General features: G+C 39.2%; 1 protein-coding gene across 2 annotated transcripts in view; it reads left to right on the forward strand.

Annotated features, from left to right (window-relative positions):
- Nucleotides 1-15,281, forward strand: part of PRKCA (protein kinase C alpha) — a 135,244-nt gene that overhangs the window by 47,853 nt on the left and 72,110 nt on the right. For both annotated transcript variants that reach the window (XM_015645435.3, XM_015645436.1), the window contains exon 3: nt 8,451-8,533. In XM_015645435.3, coding sequence (XP_015500921.1) covers nt 8,451-8,533 — 83 coding nt within the window. The remainder of the gene's footprint in view (nt 1-8,450; nt 8,534-15,281) is intronic.

The following is a 15,281-nucleotide window of genomic DNA, read 5'->3' on the forward strand; positions in this document are numbered from 1 at the left end:
ACAAAATCTCTTGATATAATACTACTGCTGAAAGAAAATGGGTGGTAAGGATTAAAAAACTAGCCTGAATTCTTTGAGAGAAGTGTCTAAAGGAATTATTAGCTGGTTTTATTAGTAACCAGGGATTATCAGTTGGTTTTATTAGTAACCCTTTTGTGCAAAAGGAGCTGAACTTGATCATTTTCCTCCACATCCTTTGAAAATTTCAGCCGTGTTTTTCAAACCTTTCTGTTTTAAAATGCTTTTCTCTCTTGAATACACACTTCTGGTAGGTTTAGACAGGCAGAGAATAATTATTGGCAAAACAAACCAAAATAATGTGTGTTTTCTTGGAAGGGAACGTGTGGAGGCCTCAGGGCAGGGATGGCAGGAGGCTGCTGGCTCTTTGTGGGGTTGTAGTCATCCAAAAACCTGGAGAGGAGAGGAGGAGAGGCTCATTGCCATGGAGCAGCTCCAGCTGCTGTGTGACATCTTCTGACATCATCCACACCCTCCTTTGCACCTTCCAGGGGATCACTTCACATCTGAACTAATCTGGGGATCATCTGTCACCCTGGAGCCTCTCAACTCTCCTCAATAAATCTCCAGTCAGGATTGTGTCCTAACAGGTATTGCAGGAGGTTTATTTGTTGTGGTTCAGTGCTTAGGGTATGGCTCTGTTCCTATTTCAAACACCTTGTTCAGTGTCATCCTGGCCTCACCTCTTGCCATCCCGAAGAAAAACAAACATTATTTGGCAAGAATGGAATGAGTGTGTGGCTTGTGTTTACTGGCAAGGGAGGTTCATTAATTTTGTTTGCATGTTATAGGGTTTCTCAAGCACAACTGAAAGCCTAAATTCAAAATATACCAAAGTACTTCAGTGTTCAGCTCTTGGCATTCAGCTCTGGCATTTCCCTTACTGTATTGGTGTCCTCACAAATTGTACTCGCAGGAAATGTTCTGGTTTACAGCTCAGTACCGTTAAATTGTGAAGTAAGATGCTGGGAAAAATAAGCTATAAGATTTATACTAAAGAATTCATGGTAAAACCTCACAGCTGTGTGAGTGTGCTTTCTTTATTCCATCAGTTTTACATGCTTGGAGCCACGAGGGGTTCCAGCCTTTCCTTCGGAGCGTGGCGGGGCCGCGTTCCATTGACCGTGGGGTGATTTAACGTCAGGTGAAAGATCAAGAAGCCACTGAAGTCTGTCAGAAGTTGCTGTTTGTGCATTCCCTGAGTGAACAGTGCCATTTCCAGCTGGGCTGGCAGCGAGGAGCAGCTCTGGGCAGCAGCTCCTGGGGCTGGGCTCTGCCCAGCAGCTCTGAGCTCAGAGCTCATGGAGGCTCCATGGGATTGTGGCTGCTCTTGCAAAAGCAAAGCCACTGCCCTCACTCTTGGTTCTAGAGATGATTTATTCACTGAGCACCTCATCTTTCATGCTGCACAATGTGGCTGAGGGACATTCTCTTGTAGTGGTGGCTGCCAGCGTGATTTTCCAAAAGCTCTTTGCTCGCTGTCGCTGTCTCCAATTCCAGCTGTATTACCGAACAACAGGCAACCCAAGAGCTGCATTCTGGAGTGCTGGTTTCATCTCATATCCCATCATTTTATACAGCCTGAAAACATGTACAGCCTGTGCTGCTTCCTCCTGCTCCCTCTCCCTTGGGTTTTGTGCTGGGTGACGCCTCAAAGTGAAGGAGCTGCTCTGTTTGAGACATCCCATTTCTGCAATTGAGGTCACTGCTGAAGTAGCTGAAAAATCTGAAGAACTGCTCAGTGTTCACAGGAAGCAGTTCTGGGCTCTCCTATTGTGTTAGCTCTTTAATTGGAAGAGCTGTGCTGTTCCTCAGTGCTGTGCCTGAGCAGCTGAGAGCAGCCCCCAGAGGGGCTTTGTGGCTGCAGAAAATGCATTTACTGAAGTGAATTCAAACTGCAGAAGTGAGAGAAAAAGTCTGTGATTGTGGGTCACCTTTTTTGTTGGTACAAGTTCTCAAAATAGCTATTTCAGCACTGGTTTTGATAGATGGTTTCTGGGTTATTATTCATTTACAAAATGGGACACCTCAAAGGAGGGAGATTAATGGTTTTGTGAAATTTTAGCAAGGGCTTTACATAGAAACAGTGATCTCTGTCTCAGAAAGTATATAATTAACAAGTAGATTGAAGCAGTGCTGAATATTTCATATTACATTAAATTCTCTAATATTTTGAAACTCTTCCTCAGTTTTTCAAATATTGTGCTACAGTTTTAGTAGAATAAACTGTATCATGTACCTTCTTTTTCCTGTTATGGAAGGCAAAAATGACAAATCTGCTGTAATATGTATCTGAATATAGCATTCAGACAGATCTGAATATATTATGTAAGGTATTTTACTAAATCCAAACTGTTTCGAAATCATGTTAGGCATAAATTTCTAATTTAAAATGTGCAGGTATATATTTACAATTTTATCCCACGGTACTGCCAGGTCTGCCAAAGTTGTTTGGGTAAATGTAAATGCATATGCATTCCCTGCCAGGCACACAGCCTGTATTTGCACACTGTTGTGGAGCTTGCAAAGCCAGCTTACCAGACATCCATCTGTTTTCTACTTAGTGTAAAGGAGTTAATGACCTGAGTAGTTAAGACTGTCCAGACAATCTGTATAATCCTTTCACACAAATAAGATATTGTTGCAGTTAACCTTTACTTTCTCTCAAATTAAAAAAAAAAAAAAAAAAAAATAATTAAACAGCAGAGTTTACAGCAGTCTTATTTCTGTCCTCCACCTGAGTTTTTTTAGTCTAATTGAACTTGACCAAGCAGAAAATCTGCAGCAAGGTCAGAGGTATGAATTTGAGATTAGGCAGAGGAATTATTAGCAGGTAGACATAGATCTTCAGAAATAGGAATCAGTCCTAATTTATCAATATTGATTTCATGTATTTCTATACTTTTGCTCCAGGGTAGGTTTTTGAGAAGGTTTTTGAGTTTTGCAGAAACAATAACAAAGATAAAGGTAACCCATGAGGCAGGGAATTGTAGCACTACACAGATTAGTGCTGTGAAGGTGCTGTGTGACCTTGTGGGCTCACAAAGGAGCTTTGAGGAGCTCAGGAACAGGTTCAGGTGATGGGCAGAGATGTTGTTTTTCTTATTCACTATCTTAGCTTGGAACAGACTGTGTCTCACTGGGCTCCAGGCTGCTTTAGTCAGAAAGGAGTGGGAAATGCCAAGTGGAAAGATTGCATAAAGCAGCTGTAAGTGTTAGCCTGGCCACTCTCCTGAGGCACCACTTCCTTCTAGACAGGGTGAAACACTGGCACGAAAGCAAGCTGGTGTATTATAAATGATACATGTTGGAAAAGTCAGAGTAATTTAGGTTTTAAAAATTCTTAGAGGATTCAGTACGTCGGTAGCAGTTAAAGGTAGGGCTGCTTGTGACTTGTGTTTGCTTTATAATCTACAGCCTTGTTTATCTTTAATGTAAAAGGGATTTTCATTATATTTTTACAAGTTATAATGTGTTCAGAAGAGGAGAAAGACAAATATTGCTACATCCTGTATCTCAATTCCTACTCTTGTTTATCTTTTCCTAGTAAACTTATTTAAACAGTACTTACTTAAACAATAAATGTAGATGGTATTTAATTGATTTGTCTGTTTTGAAGTAGTGTTTCTGTTTTTTATTTATTGTAATTGCTATATTTAACCTTAGGATGCTCTAACACGTGCCATGTGCCACATTCATTCATTCATTCATTGCTTGGTGCTGTGCAGAAGACACAAACACTGATATGAGCCCCTGGGGGAAATTCTGTGGCCTCAGTGAGAATGCAAAGCGTGTGAAACAGCAACAGAGCGATGACTCCCTGCTCCAAACTCCTGCAGAGACTCTGAAGTGCTCCAAAAACCTCTGAGAGTAACCCAGAGAGGGTTTTGTTCTTCCTGAACTTCTGTGGGAGCTCCTTCAGGATCAATTCTTATTTAAAACCCCAGAGCAGGACCCCAATAACAAACACTGAGTGTGCACAGAGTTAATTCCCTCTTGCTGCCCACGAGACCTCCAGTGCTGCTTCCTTTGGAAAAATCAGTGCTTGAAACCTGGAAACAAATGATGTGCCTGCTGTTGTGGGGCACCCAATGATGCCATGACAGTGGAGCCACAGCTTTGGGGTTGGTTTAGATAGGAAAATATTTGATTTCTACACTGGTTAAAATGTTATCCAGTCATCATTTGAGCTGGGACAATAGTCTTGAGTGTTGGTCAGTGGCCATGGTGGTATTTGTTCCAAGGTGGGACTTGATGGTTTTGGTGCTCTTTTTCAACCTTAATAATTGTATGATTACAAAAAAGTGGTCAAAGATTATTTGAAAAAGCCTCACTGATTTCTCTGTAGATGGTAACTGGCAGTTCTGCTGGACTCTGGCAAATATATTCCCTCCACCCTTTAGGTTTGTAGCTTAATTTGTTGTACTGAATAAATAAATCCTGTGGTGTAGTAGAGCTATTTATATCTAATGGAAAGGCTCACCTACTCTGTTCTTTTTCTTCCAAAAGTGGGAGTTTACAAGTGATTTTAAAAAAAAAGAAAAATCAATCTCTTGACCTTTTCTAATAGTTCTCAGTTGTAAAGCATGTGACTTTTGTCTTGATATTTTTTACCCCTTGTTCTTTGGAAAGTGGTTGTGGAGCTCTTCAGACATATGGCTGAGTAATATGTGGGTTCAGCAATGGCTTCTCTTCTTTATAGATCATCTAACAGAAAAGATTGCTTCTATTTCTGTTATTTATGATTGCACTACTTCACTTTGGTCTCATCCATCTGTGTCATACATGAAAGCCATCAGTAGCAGTATTTTTTAGCAGAGAGCTCTCCCCTGACCATGTATCACAACAATCTCCACATAATTTGGAATAAAGCTGGAAATTCACAGTGGAGCCTTGTACCTCCAAGTGATGTCAATATATAGATATTTATGTATGTATTATTGATAACAGCATGTTTTTCTCAGTGCTGTGCTTGGACAGAACAATGCTGAGTAGAATGAATTGCCCTCCATCATCTACCAGAAATCCCACAATCTGCATCTTCAGATTGTTTGCTCTGAGAATGCACTGAGTGCTCCTTCCCCGGTTCTTCCTTGTTTTTGTGCTGCCCATTTGGCATTTTCTGCTCTCTGGGAGGGCAGGGAGCAGCCTGGGAGATGCCACATGGCAGCAGAGAGCCAGCAGCTCGCCTGGTTTTGCAGCACAAGGCCTGTTTTGTTCTCTGCATCCCTCCCTTTGTCCCTCCCTGGGCTGCAGGGAGCCTTTGGCCACAGCAAAAGTCCAGAGCTGCAGAGGATGGAAGCTCCCAGCCAGGTTCTATATATACACCACACATCAAAATCATGCTGTCAAAACATGAAAATACCTCAATAATTTTCTTTTTAATTTTAGCTGTCAGCCTCGAGATGCCACTTTGCTCTCGAGCTACTCTGCATAATGTGTGCCAGCTCACTTCAGCTCATGGTAAAGTGTAAAGAAACAAATTTCCTGGCAGCTTCTGCAAAGCAATGCAATACAACTTTCATTACATGAAGGTGGTGAACATAATGTGACTTCTTAACAGCTGCAGTAAGTGATGTGAAGCTCTTAACATCTTTTCAAAACAAGTAACAAGTGAGAAGTTATTTTTCAGCTCTATTCCCCTCAAAAAAATAAAAATAAAAATAAGACATGTTATTTTAAGCAGATGATACTTTGTTTGCACTTAGCTGAACTGAGTAAATTTTTACATGAGTTCTCCAGATCTGTGTTGTTCTGTGAAATAAAGAAAACACTAAAAACAAATGCTAAATACACTCCAATGGCTGGGTTTCAACATGAAAATTTGGATGTTAAATTTCATGTACAGAAATGACAGCTGTCAGATGGATTTCAGCTGACACTTGTTCTTTTCCCATTGGATTTATGATGCCATGAGAGTTTGCATTGTTTATTTCTGTGTTTGGTTCTCATTTGAGTGTTCTCAAAAAGCGACACAGGTCTGATGATTTTGGATCACCTGTTAAGGAGCCAGGCTCTTTGGAAATAAGTGATCCTTTACAAATGGGAAATACAGGAAAAAGAATCAAGGCTATTTATGTTGAGTTGCCCACATCAGGCAATCTTTCATTAGGCTGGACACAAATTCAGTTTTGAGAGTTCAGTATCCAAAGCTGAAGTAACATCAAAGCTTTAGCAGAGTTTTGAGGTGTAGCCCCAAGTCCAAAAGGACAAATCCTCTGTGGTTTGCTTACTCTGGCAGCTGAATCCTTTCCATTGCAGTGTGATGAGCATCATTTCCAGGGGAGTTCACAGCTAAAGTTCACAGGCTGGAGCAAACAGTGGCGCTCCTCTTCCCACATCTTTATCTTGACGCTTCAATCATATTAAAAACAAGGCTGACATTGTCTCTGGTTGAATGAATTCCTTCACACGCTCTGAGAGGCTGTCAGCTCCCAGATAGGACGTGACTGTGGTGGGTCAGACATTCTGCCCAAAATAGATGCCCAGATAATGCAGTTTTCCTTACACACTTTGCTGGATAAAGGCAGAGCTGGAGCAGCCAAAGGTCCTAATTGGCATAGCAGGCATTGGTGAAGCTGCTCCATTCTACAGATTTCCAGATGTTCCCATAATATTTCTCATATCTTTTGCATTGCTTATCACATAATATTTTGCAACTTTTCCAAAAGTAATTAGTTAATGTCTTTATTTTATGAAGGATATACCAAGAATTTATTTTTTTTAATATTTCTTTGCATGTGGTTTATTCCTGAAAACACAAATCAGTCCATTGTCCTTGAGACTGGAAGATCTGGAACCAAAAATACTATCTGAAAGTAAAATATGACTCAGCTGCAAGTAATGTTAATGGTAATTGCCACTTAGTGATCTTTCAGTTGGTAGAAAACAAACCATCAAAATGATAATTGCAGGATTCACTGGGATGGGGGTTGATTAACAAACGGGACAAGCAAGTGGGCAGCAGCCACCGAGCCACAGCTCTGGCTCAAGTGGAGTGGGCAGAGCTAATCTGGAATCACTGGAGCAAAACCCACTTCATTCCCTTTGCCCAAAGAATAAACATATGCCACGTCGGAAATAGAACAGTTGGAAACAATTTCTGCATGGGATAGTGATGACAAATAGCTGGGAGAGAGAAGGGTGATTTTAAAGGCAGATTTAGGGGTGGGAATGAGGCCAGCATGGCATTAATGGGATCATTAATGATGATAAGGGTGACCTGCAGGTGCACCAGGTCACAGCTCTCTTCACTGGTTATTTATGAAATAAATTCAAGTGTGTTTTAAATGGGAAAAAGAAGTGTTAAAGTTGCAATGAGCTCTTTAGAACAATTTAGATAATTTAATATGTTTTCCCCTGAAGTTGGGAAAATTCAATGTTTGCAGTTGTTATACAATTCAAGTCTATTTTATTCTTGAGTTGTGGGAAATAGTGTGTTTTTATGTGTTTGAAATGCAGAATTTCAAGTATACAGAAAATACATTACCCATAGACAAACTGTGAATTACTTTTAAATCATTTCATTAAAGTATCCTGACTCCCTCTTTGATGGTGTTTATTACAAGGTTTTTTCAATCTCAGATCTTGATTGTCTTTCTTTGAAATGTGAAGCAGCTTCAAAATACCTGAACTAAGTTTAATATTGTGAAAGAACCCATAGTGGGGGTGGAAAGCTGGAATAATGACTCTTAAAATAAGCACCCTGGAGCAAATTGTTCCTTTGGTGTGGTTTGGAGGGACCTGTGTGTCCTGTGCTGTGTGACAACCTATGGCCTCCATCCCATGGCAGGAGCTTCTTCAGCTCAGAAGGAAAAAAGTTCTTTGAGATCATTCATGAATTTTGAATGGGCTTCACATTGCAATCAGGAGCTAATTTTCTTTTCCCATTATCTCCTGCCATTCAGTGCTATGAGAACACTTTGTTCTCTACCACAGCCTCACTCAGAGCGAGCTCTGGTCCCTCACTGAAGTAATTAACTGGGAAAGACTTTGGATTTTCATAGAGCCCTTCCCCAGGCGTGCAGGGGAACAAATCCCACACCCAAGGATGGGTTTCATTCCAGCTTCACATTCCTCACTTCTGCCTCCTGGATGCACATTGACAGCTCCTGTGACAGAGCAGGATTTCGATTCAGGAAATGCAGCTTCGTGGAACTGCTCATCCCACACTGTATTTGAACACTGTGGGCTGTATTCAGCATTAAAGATTTATCATTGTGTGGAGTCTCTTGGTTTTTAAATGTGAATGCTTATCTCCTCGTTAATCACAGGGTTTGCCTGATGTGTCTTTATTTCACATGGGGTTCTGCTTGCTTTCATTGACTTACAAGTGAAATATTTAAGTTTTATTTTATATTTGTTGCAAAATTTAAAAAAAAGGGAACCCCACCACCAACCATTCTAACTGTTGTTTCCCCTTTTTTTGCCAGTTTGCTGTTTTGTGGTTCATAAGAGGTGCCATGAGTTCGTTACCTTCTCCTGTCCTGGGGCTGACAAGGGGCCCGACACTGATGTGAGTACACTGACATTTCACATTTCACTTTACACTGATTTCTGTTGTTCCACCCACCAGAGTGGGTTAAAAAAGGCCTCAATGGGTTCTTCATGACACATAATTGAGTCCAAGTGGGTCTTAACAGTTGTGAAGTGAACATTTATGGACAGAAAAATCTATTTTTGGTAAGAAAAGTAAGCTTGAGTGTGTGACCAAGAATAATATCCTCAGAATGTGACAGCCCTGAGGCATTCACCCAGCCATGAATCAGCATTTTATTTTCTCTGCTTTATGCTGGATGTATTAGACATTAACAATTCCCAGAAAGGCTGGGACTTCTTCTGAGCTTTCTTTGTATCTATTTTATCTCAAAGTGTATCTTTTGAGCTGTCTCTGGTCCTTGTCTCACTGCACACAAGGATCTGTAGCTCCAGTTAAATGACAATTTCATCTTGAGCCAGCTGGCTTATTGGGTTTTTATTTTATTTTCATGTTTGAGCTAGTCTAGCAGTCTGGATACTCCCCTTCCATCCTGCTCTGTCAGTATTTCTGTAGCATTTTTGGTCCACCACCAGTTTTTCCTCTCAGCACATCTGCCTGCGTGGTGAGACACATGTGCAGGATCTTTGTGTCACCCTGCTGAAATAATAAACTGATCTCGTTTGTTCACATAAAAATAACATTTCTTTGGGTTTTATAAATCCCACTTTACAGTGAAGTAATTTAACATCTGCTTATGGGAACAATACATTCCAAGTGTTCTTTGTCTGAATGGCTCTGTTTTGTTTCTTACCACATATTCATGCTCTAGATTGTAGGCTATTATCTCCTCTGATAAAATGCACCAGAAGAATTTTCCTGCTAGGTTTTAATGAGCTTCTGATGAATTGTTTCAATATGCCAGCCAGGAGGTCAGTGAACAATATATGGGCAGAAGCCACAAGGGGTCTTGGAAAATTTCAGATATTAAAAAGTTCTCTCATTTTTAAATTTAAATATGGGGAAATGTTGAAGAACTGAAAAGAATTTTTAAAACTTCAGTTTTTAAACATTTCACTTAATTTGTATTTAGGTGCAGAAGAAAAGTGCTAAAGTTAGGAGTGTAATTGCTCTGTTCAGTATCTCTTGTTTAGCTGATACAGACTTTAGTAATAAAACACTCATTAGGCAAGAGCAAGAAACCAAAATTATTCTTCATACCTTTGCATTTTTGAAAGTTCCTGAATTCTTTAAGCTTTGCAGTGAGACATTTGGCTCTGTACACGTTGTATTAGAGCTCAAGCAGGCTCTTGGAATTTGGGAGTTGTGTGTTTGAAGTGCCTTGAGCTCCAGAGAGGTGAAGCCCAGCTCAGCCCTGCATGGGTGATGTTCTCATCCCTGATTTGTCTGGAGGTTGTTGATGGCAAAACCCCTGCTGGACCCAAAATTTCAGGAGAAGTCTGAACAATTAAAGGATATCTGCTCAATTCCTCATTCTCTGAACATAGTTCATACCTACAAGCAATGATTTGTAGGTATGAGCTATATACCTACATTTTCTAATCAGTTAATTATTTCTGATTTACTTTGGTCAGTCCTAAAACCACAAGGAGGACAATCCAAATCTGGTTTTAGCTTGGTGCTCAGTTGTGCTGCAGGATATTGATGGAAGTTCCTCTTGATTGAGAGTTTTAGTGGTGGCACTCATGACTCTGTTGTGTCTATAATGAATGTTTGGCTCTTAAAAGTGTTCCTGATTATTTACTTTTTTTGTAAAATGGATCTTTGGGATGGTTCACCTGAAGCTCAGGAATGAGAACACACATTTGTGTGTGAGACCATTTAATTTTACTGAGAATCTTTTCATGGTGACAGAATCTGTGGCAGGTTGTTAATGGTCTTTCATATTGCTGACTGCATTTTGTGATTTGGGTTTTTTGCCTTGGTGATTAAATAAATCAGCCTAATGCCTCCTTTCTGTATTTGGGTTACCAAATGATCATTTTCAATATTTACACAGCAGCAATAGCTCAAAAACCGTTTGAAGATTAAAAGCAATCGGAAAATAAATATGTTTTATTAGAATTGTGCTACATTAGTGGGTACTATTACACAAAGAGGATTGTAGAATATTATACTTTAATTTACTGAAATGTTTGACTATAATTTCAACCCTTTTACAATTCAGCACCTTATTCCTATCCCAATTGTTACACAAGCTTTGTTCTGAAATGAAGTGTGCTGTAAAGCTTATCATAACATTTAGCAGATTTTTAAATATTAAAACATCCTTTTCTAAATTACTTTGTGCAGGTGCACAATTAATTTGTGTACTCAAATGCTCCAGTTCAACCTTTCCATTAATTGTAAGAGTAATACTGTCATTAATAAAATTAATTTTCCAGAGCAATAATTACAATAATTATAATCATTATATAATAATAATTGTTGTGTGTCAGAATAATATTAAATTATGGTGCCCTGTATTTATATATTTTACATTTGTATATTTTATATGCAATGTACATTTTATATTACATTTTAATATAAATGAAGCAGTCCTTGCAAAACAATGCCTTAATAAAGGTGAGTGTAAAAGAGGAAAGCTCAAAATGAGTCTCTTCTTGTTTTCCTCATAATTGCTGAAATGTGAGGTTAAAATGTCTGTGTTTGTGCCAAAAGGAAAATCATACTTGGGAATAAAGTGCTCATCCCTGAGTGGCAGTGCAGGGACGGTGTCTGGGGTGCAATGTCCTCTTGCAGTGAAACAAGATCAGAAAAAAAAAAAGTAATATTTCCTTCTGACTTGGCAGGGCGTGAGCTCTGGTGTCTTAGCAAAAAGCAGCTCAGGAAGTTGTTTTCCTGCTGGCTAACAGCTCTCTGGAGCTCAAACAGAAATTATTCATCTTCTCTTCATGGCCACCTCTCCATGGTGATGCTGTTGAGTAGAATTTAACAGCTCCTGCTGCTGGTGCCCTCCAGAGTCACAGGAAGCATCATCTCCACTTCAGGTGCTTGGTAATGTTCTTAAAACTATTTGAAGTCATAGATGAAATACTTAAAACTTGGGTAAATTAGTGTAAAAATGTACAAGCAGCCTCCAAAATAAGTGCTTTGTTAAAATGGGTTCAATATTAAGAGGTAATGGGTCAGTTTCTTGAAAATTGACTTAAATATTTGTTTTCTTTGTTAATGGAATTCGGTGACCAGAAGATGGCTTTGTTATATATTAAAATGTTCCTAATTGCATGCTGCATATAATTTAAAGCCCTCAAGCATTAATTTAAATTGTTCCAGTGTATTATGTTTAATTTAAATTGTTCCAGTGTATTATGTTTTTCAGTACAAGTTTGTAAGACTTTGAGTGCACAAGAAAGAAGTCACAGATTGTGGCCTCTGGATCAGCACTATTTCCCTTTCAGATTATAACAGAGAATCCAAGAGAGGATTATGAGCAAAATAAATAGAAATTAAAAAGTGATCATTTAAATGAGAGTGAGTGAACTGTGACAGGATGTGAAATCTGACTGAACTTGGTGAGTTTTTAGTCTTTAAGCACCTAGGAGAGAATGGATGGGAAGATCCAGATGTGTCCTTATGTAAAATCAAACAGCAGAACCCCCTCATCATTGCAGGGTAGCTGAACCCAGGGATGTCAAAGGTGACATATTTCAATTTCCAAGTTATTATCCTCTTGATACTGAAATTATTTGGGAGCTTTATTATCTTAAGCACATTGGAAAGCTCAGTGTGAGTGTCCACAGCTGTGAGGTTCTGCAGGAGTTGGGTGTTTTCATCAGTGGGTTGGATATTGGGATAATGCAGTTCTGGAGTACAATATTTCAGATTTTTTTTCCCCTGTGTGCTAAGATAGAATTTATTAAAACAAAACAAAAGAAATCACTTGCAAGAGGAATAAAAAATAGAAAAAAACAAAACTAAAAATAAATGATATGTGATCATGAAGACAGTGCTTCAGAAGAAGCTGAAGCAGGACTTTGAGTGGGTCATCATCTCACTGCTGACCCCTGACACAAAGGCAGAGACACGACAGAAATTCTTACTCTGATTTTCAGGGAGATGTTTTATGTTGAATTCTGCAGCTCTTTGTTTGGAATTTGAGAAAGAACTTAAGTGTTAAAGGGCTTCAAAGCACCATCTTTGAATATTTTTTTGTCTCTTAAACTGTGACCAGGTCTCTCGAGGGCAGCTTGTGGCAAGGGACAAATAATTCCATAACAGTGCAGGTTTTTGGCTGTGCTGATGGGGAGCTGCTGCAAGGGGCTGGCAAAAGAAAAAACAAAGATATTTTTCTTGGGGTTCCCTTCTCTCCACAGTGCTGTGGATATTCCCTGAGTCCTCTTTGGGAGATGGGACACGAGCCCAGTCAGGCTCCACTGGGATTTTCATTTTATGCTTTCTGTGATTCTAGAGCTGGGAGGAAAAAGATTGACCCTTAAAAATTCATGTGCTGGGGGAGCAGTGGGAAAGTTGAATTGAGAAATGCTGATGTTCAGAGTGGCAGCAGTGGGTTGGGTTTGCCCTGAGGCTCAGGGAGTGCTGATGTCCACATTTGCTGCACTATTACACTGCTCGTTTGATGGCTGGGGCTCTGAGAGAAATGATTTGAAGAATCACCTCTGTACTAAGCCAGAATAAATTAATATAACTGGTCTGCCCTGGAGGGTTTAGGTGTCCTGACTAGATTTCTTTTTTTGTTCAGTTCCAGGAAATCCTGAAATATTTTTCTTTTTATTTTTATTTTTTTTCTTTTTTCATTTTATTTCCCCCACTGGCATTTAATCATGTTTCTAGATCATATTTACATGTAGGAAGCTGGTTTCAGAGTGGAAAAAGAAGAGTTGCTTGACTGGCTTAGGGAATTAAAAATACCAAACCAAACTCATGAGAAGAAAAGGCAGTAACTGAAAGCAGAGTATTAAGATTTACTGTAGAACTAGTTAAAAAGGGATTTTAATCAGAAAGCTTTGCAGTTTTTCTCCAAGGATAATGAAATGCAGCAGCAGGGTTTGTCTGATTTGCTTTTAATTCTGTAGTAGTTTTTTATAATGGAAAACAACTGTTAAAAATGTTGGACATCTTTGAGACTGGAGCAGCAACAAACATAATTTGATAAAATATTATGGAATCATAGAATCACTTTGATTGGGAAGGATCTTCAAGATCATCAAGTCCAATCATATGTCACTGAGGGTTAGGGGGCAGGTTTTATCTGAATTTTGTGTAATAGGAAATCTTGTCCCAGAAATACTTCCTTTTTAATTAAGATGAAAACCTTCCTGCTTCATCACAAAAGATACACAAATGCAGGTAGACCTGGAAGAAACAGTTCACTGTTTGCCAGATTAACAAAAGTGTTCTATTTAAATGAAGCCTGTAGGAATTTTAGGAAGTGATTCTTAAACAGCTCTGATGCAATTTTTCATTGCATACCCTAAAAAGAGAAAATAAAAAGCCCCTCTATTTACAGATTAAGGAAACAACTCAATGTGTTTGGTTTCTAATTGTGATAATTATTAGACATTATTAGATGCAGGTAGTAGGTAATATTCCTAATAAAAAAACATTACAATGCAAACATACTTTTGTCAAAATAATTGCTATATTATCCCTGCCTTTTCCCCAAAAGCATGTCCTAGATAACAAAATCAGCATGATCACAGTCTATCCAGTAAGTGATAGTGAAGGAGCTAAAAATTCTTCTTCTTTTTGTTATTTATGATAAGTACTTTAAAACAAATTGTACAGAACAGCAAGATAATTTTTCTTACAAAAATAAGCATTTGCTTTCTTGTGGTTACCCTGACTTCTGAATCTCTGAAGAATATCCAAAGTGGCTGATGGAGAAATAAAGGTTTTGTGTCCATGGTTTTGACTTCAAAGTCCTAAAATTTAATCATAGGAGAGAGTTGCTTGGTTTCCTGATGTTTTAATTGTTTTTTTTTTTCAATGATGCTGTGTGACAGTGGCTGATTACAAAGTGTGATTACACTGACAATAAAATTCTCATTTGAACAGAATCGGTGCAGAGGTAAGATTCTTTTTAATGGAAGGCAGAGAAATTAAAGAAGGAAACCTGCCCAAAAGGGCTGTGTGTATACTGAGAATATACTGAGCTCATTTTCCTCCAGCACTGGGAGGAGTTTCTGGTCACAGGTTCATGGAATTGCCCATCCCTGCAGATGCTCTCCTAAATGCCTTCTCTTAAGTAGCTGCAAGGGGCTGCCCAGGTTACATGAAAGCAGTTCTTGTGCTGGAATGTGTTTGAATTAATCATCCCCCGAGAAAACACTGGTATCTTCTATTCCTAAATTAAAGCACAGGCTCCTTTTATTGCAACTGAAATGGCTTTTTGCTACAGTGAACAATCCTCAGCAAAACCAGAATTCAATTACAAAGGAACAGGTTCATGAACTTTTATAACTGCTGGTAATTCCCACCTTTTCCCTGTAACCCAATCTCCAAACTGCCTCCCTGTCCATGGAAGAATTTTCCTGTGGTGTTGAAAGGAGCTGTGTGAATCCTCTCCTTGAACACCCCATGGGAAGGAAATCCGTGGTGGGTGGCTGCCTGCTCAGTGTGTGACACCAGAGGAACATCTGCTCACATCTTCCACTGCAGCACTTCAGGCTCTCAGCTCCTGGAGTTGGTGCCTGAGACACTGGGAGTGCAGTTTAGATTTTTTGTTACAGCCTCTGAGATTTGAAAATTCATAGCTTTTTATTTATAAAGAATCTATTTTTTTATTTTCCCAATCCAGAACAGT

The sequence above is a fragment of the Parus major genome, chromosome 18 (genome assembly GCF_001522545.3).
Source record: "Parus major isolate Abel chromosome 18, Parus_major1.1, whole genome shotgun sequence".
Lineage (NCBI taxonomy): Eukaryota > Metazoa > Chordata > Aves > Passeriformes > Paridae > Parus > Parus major.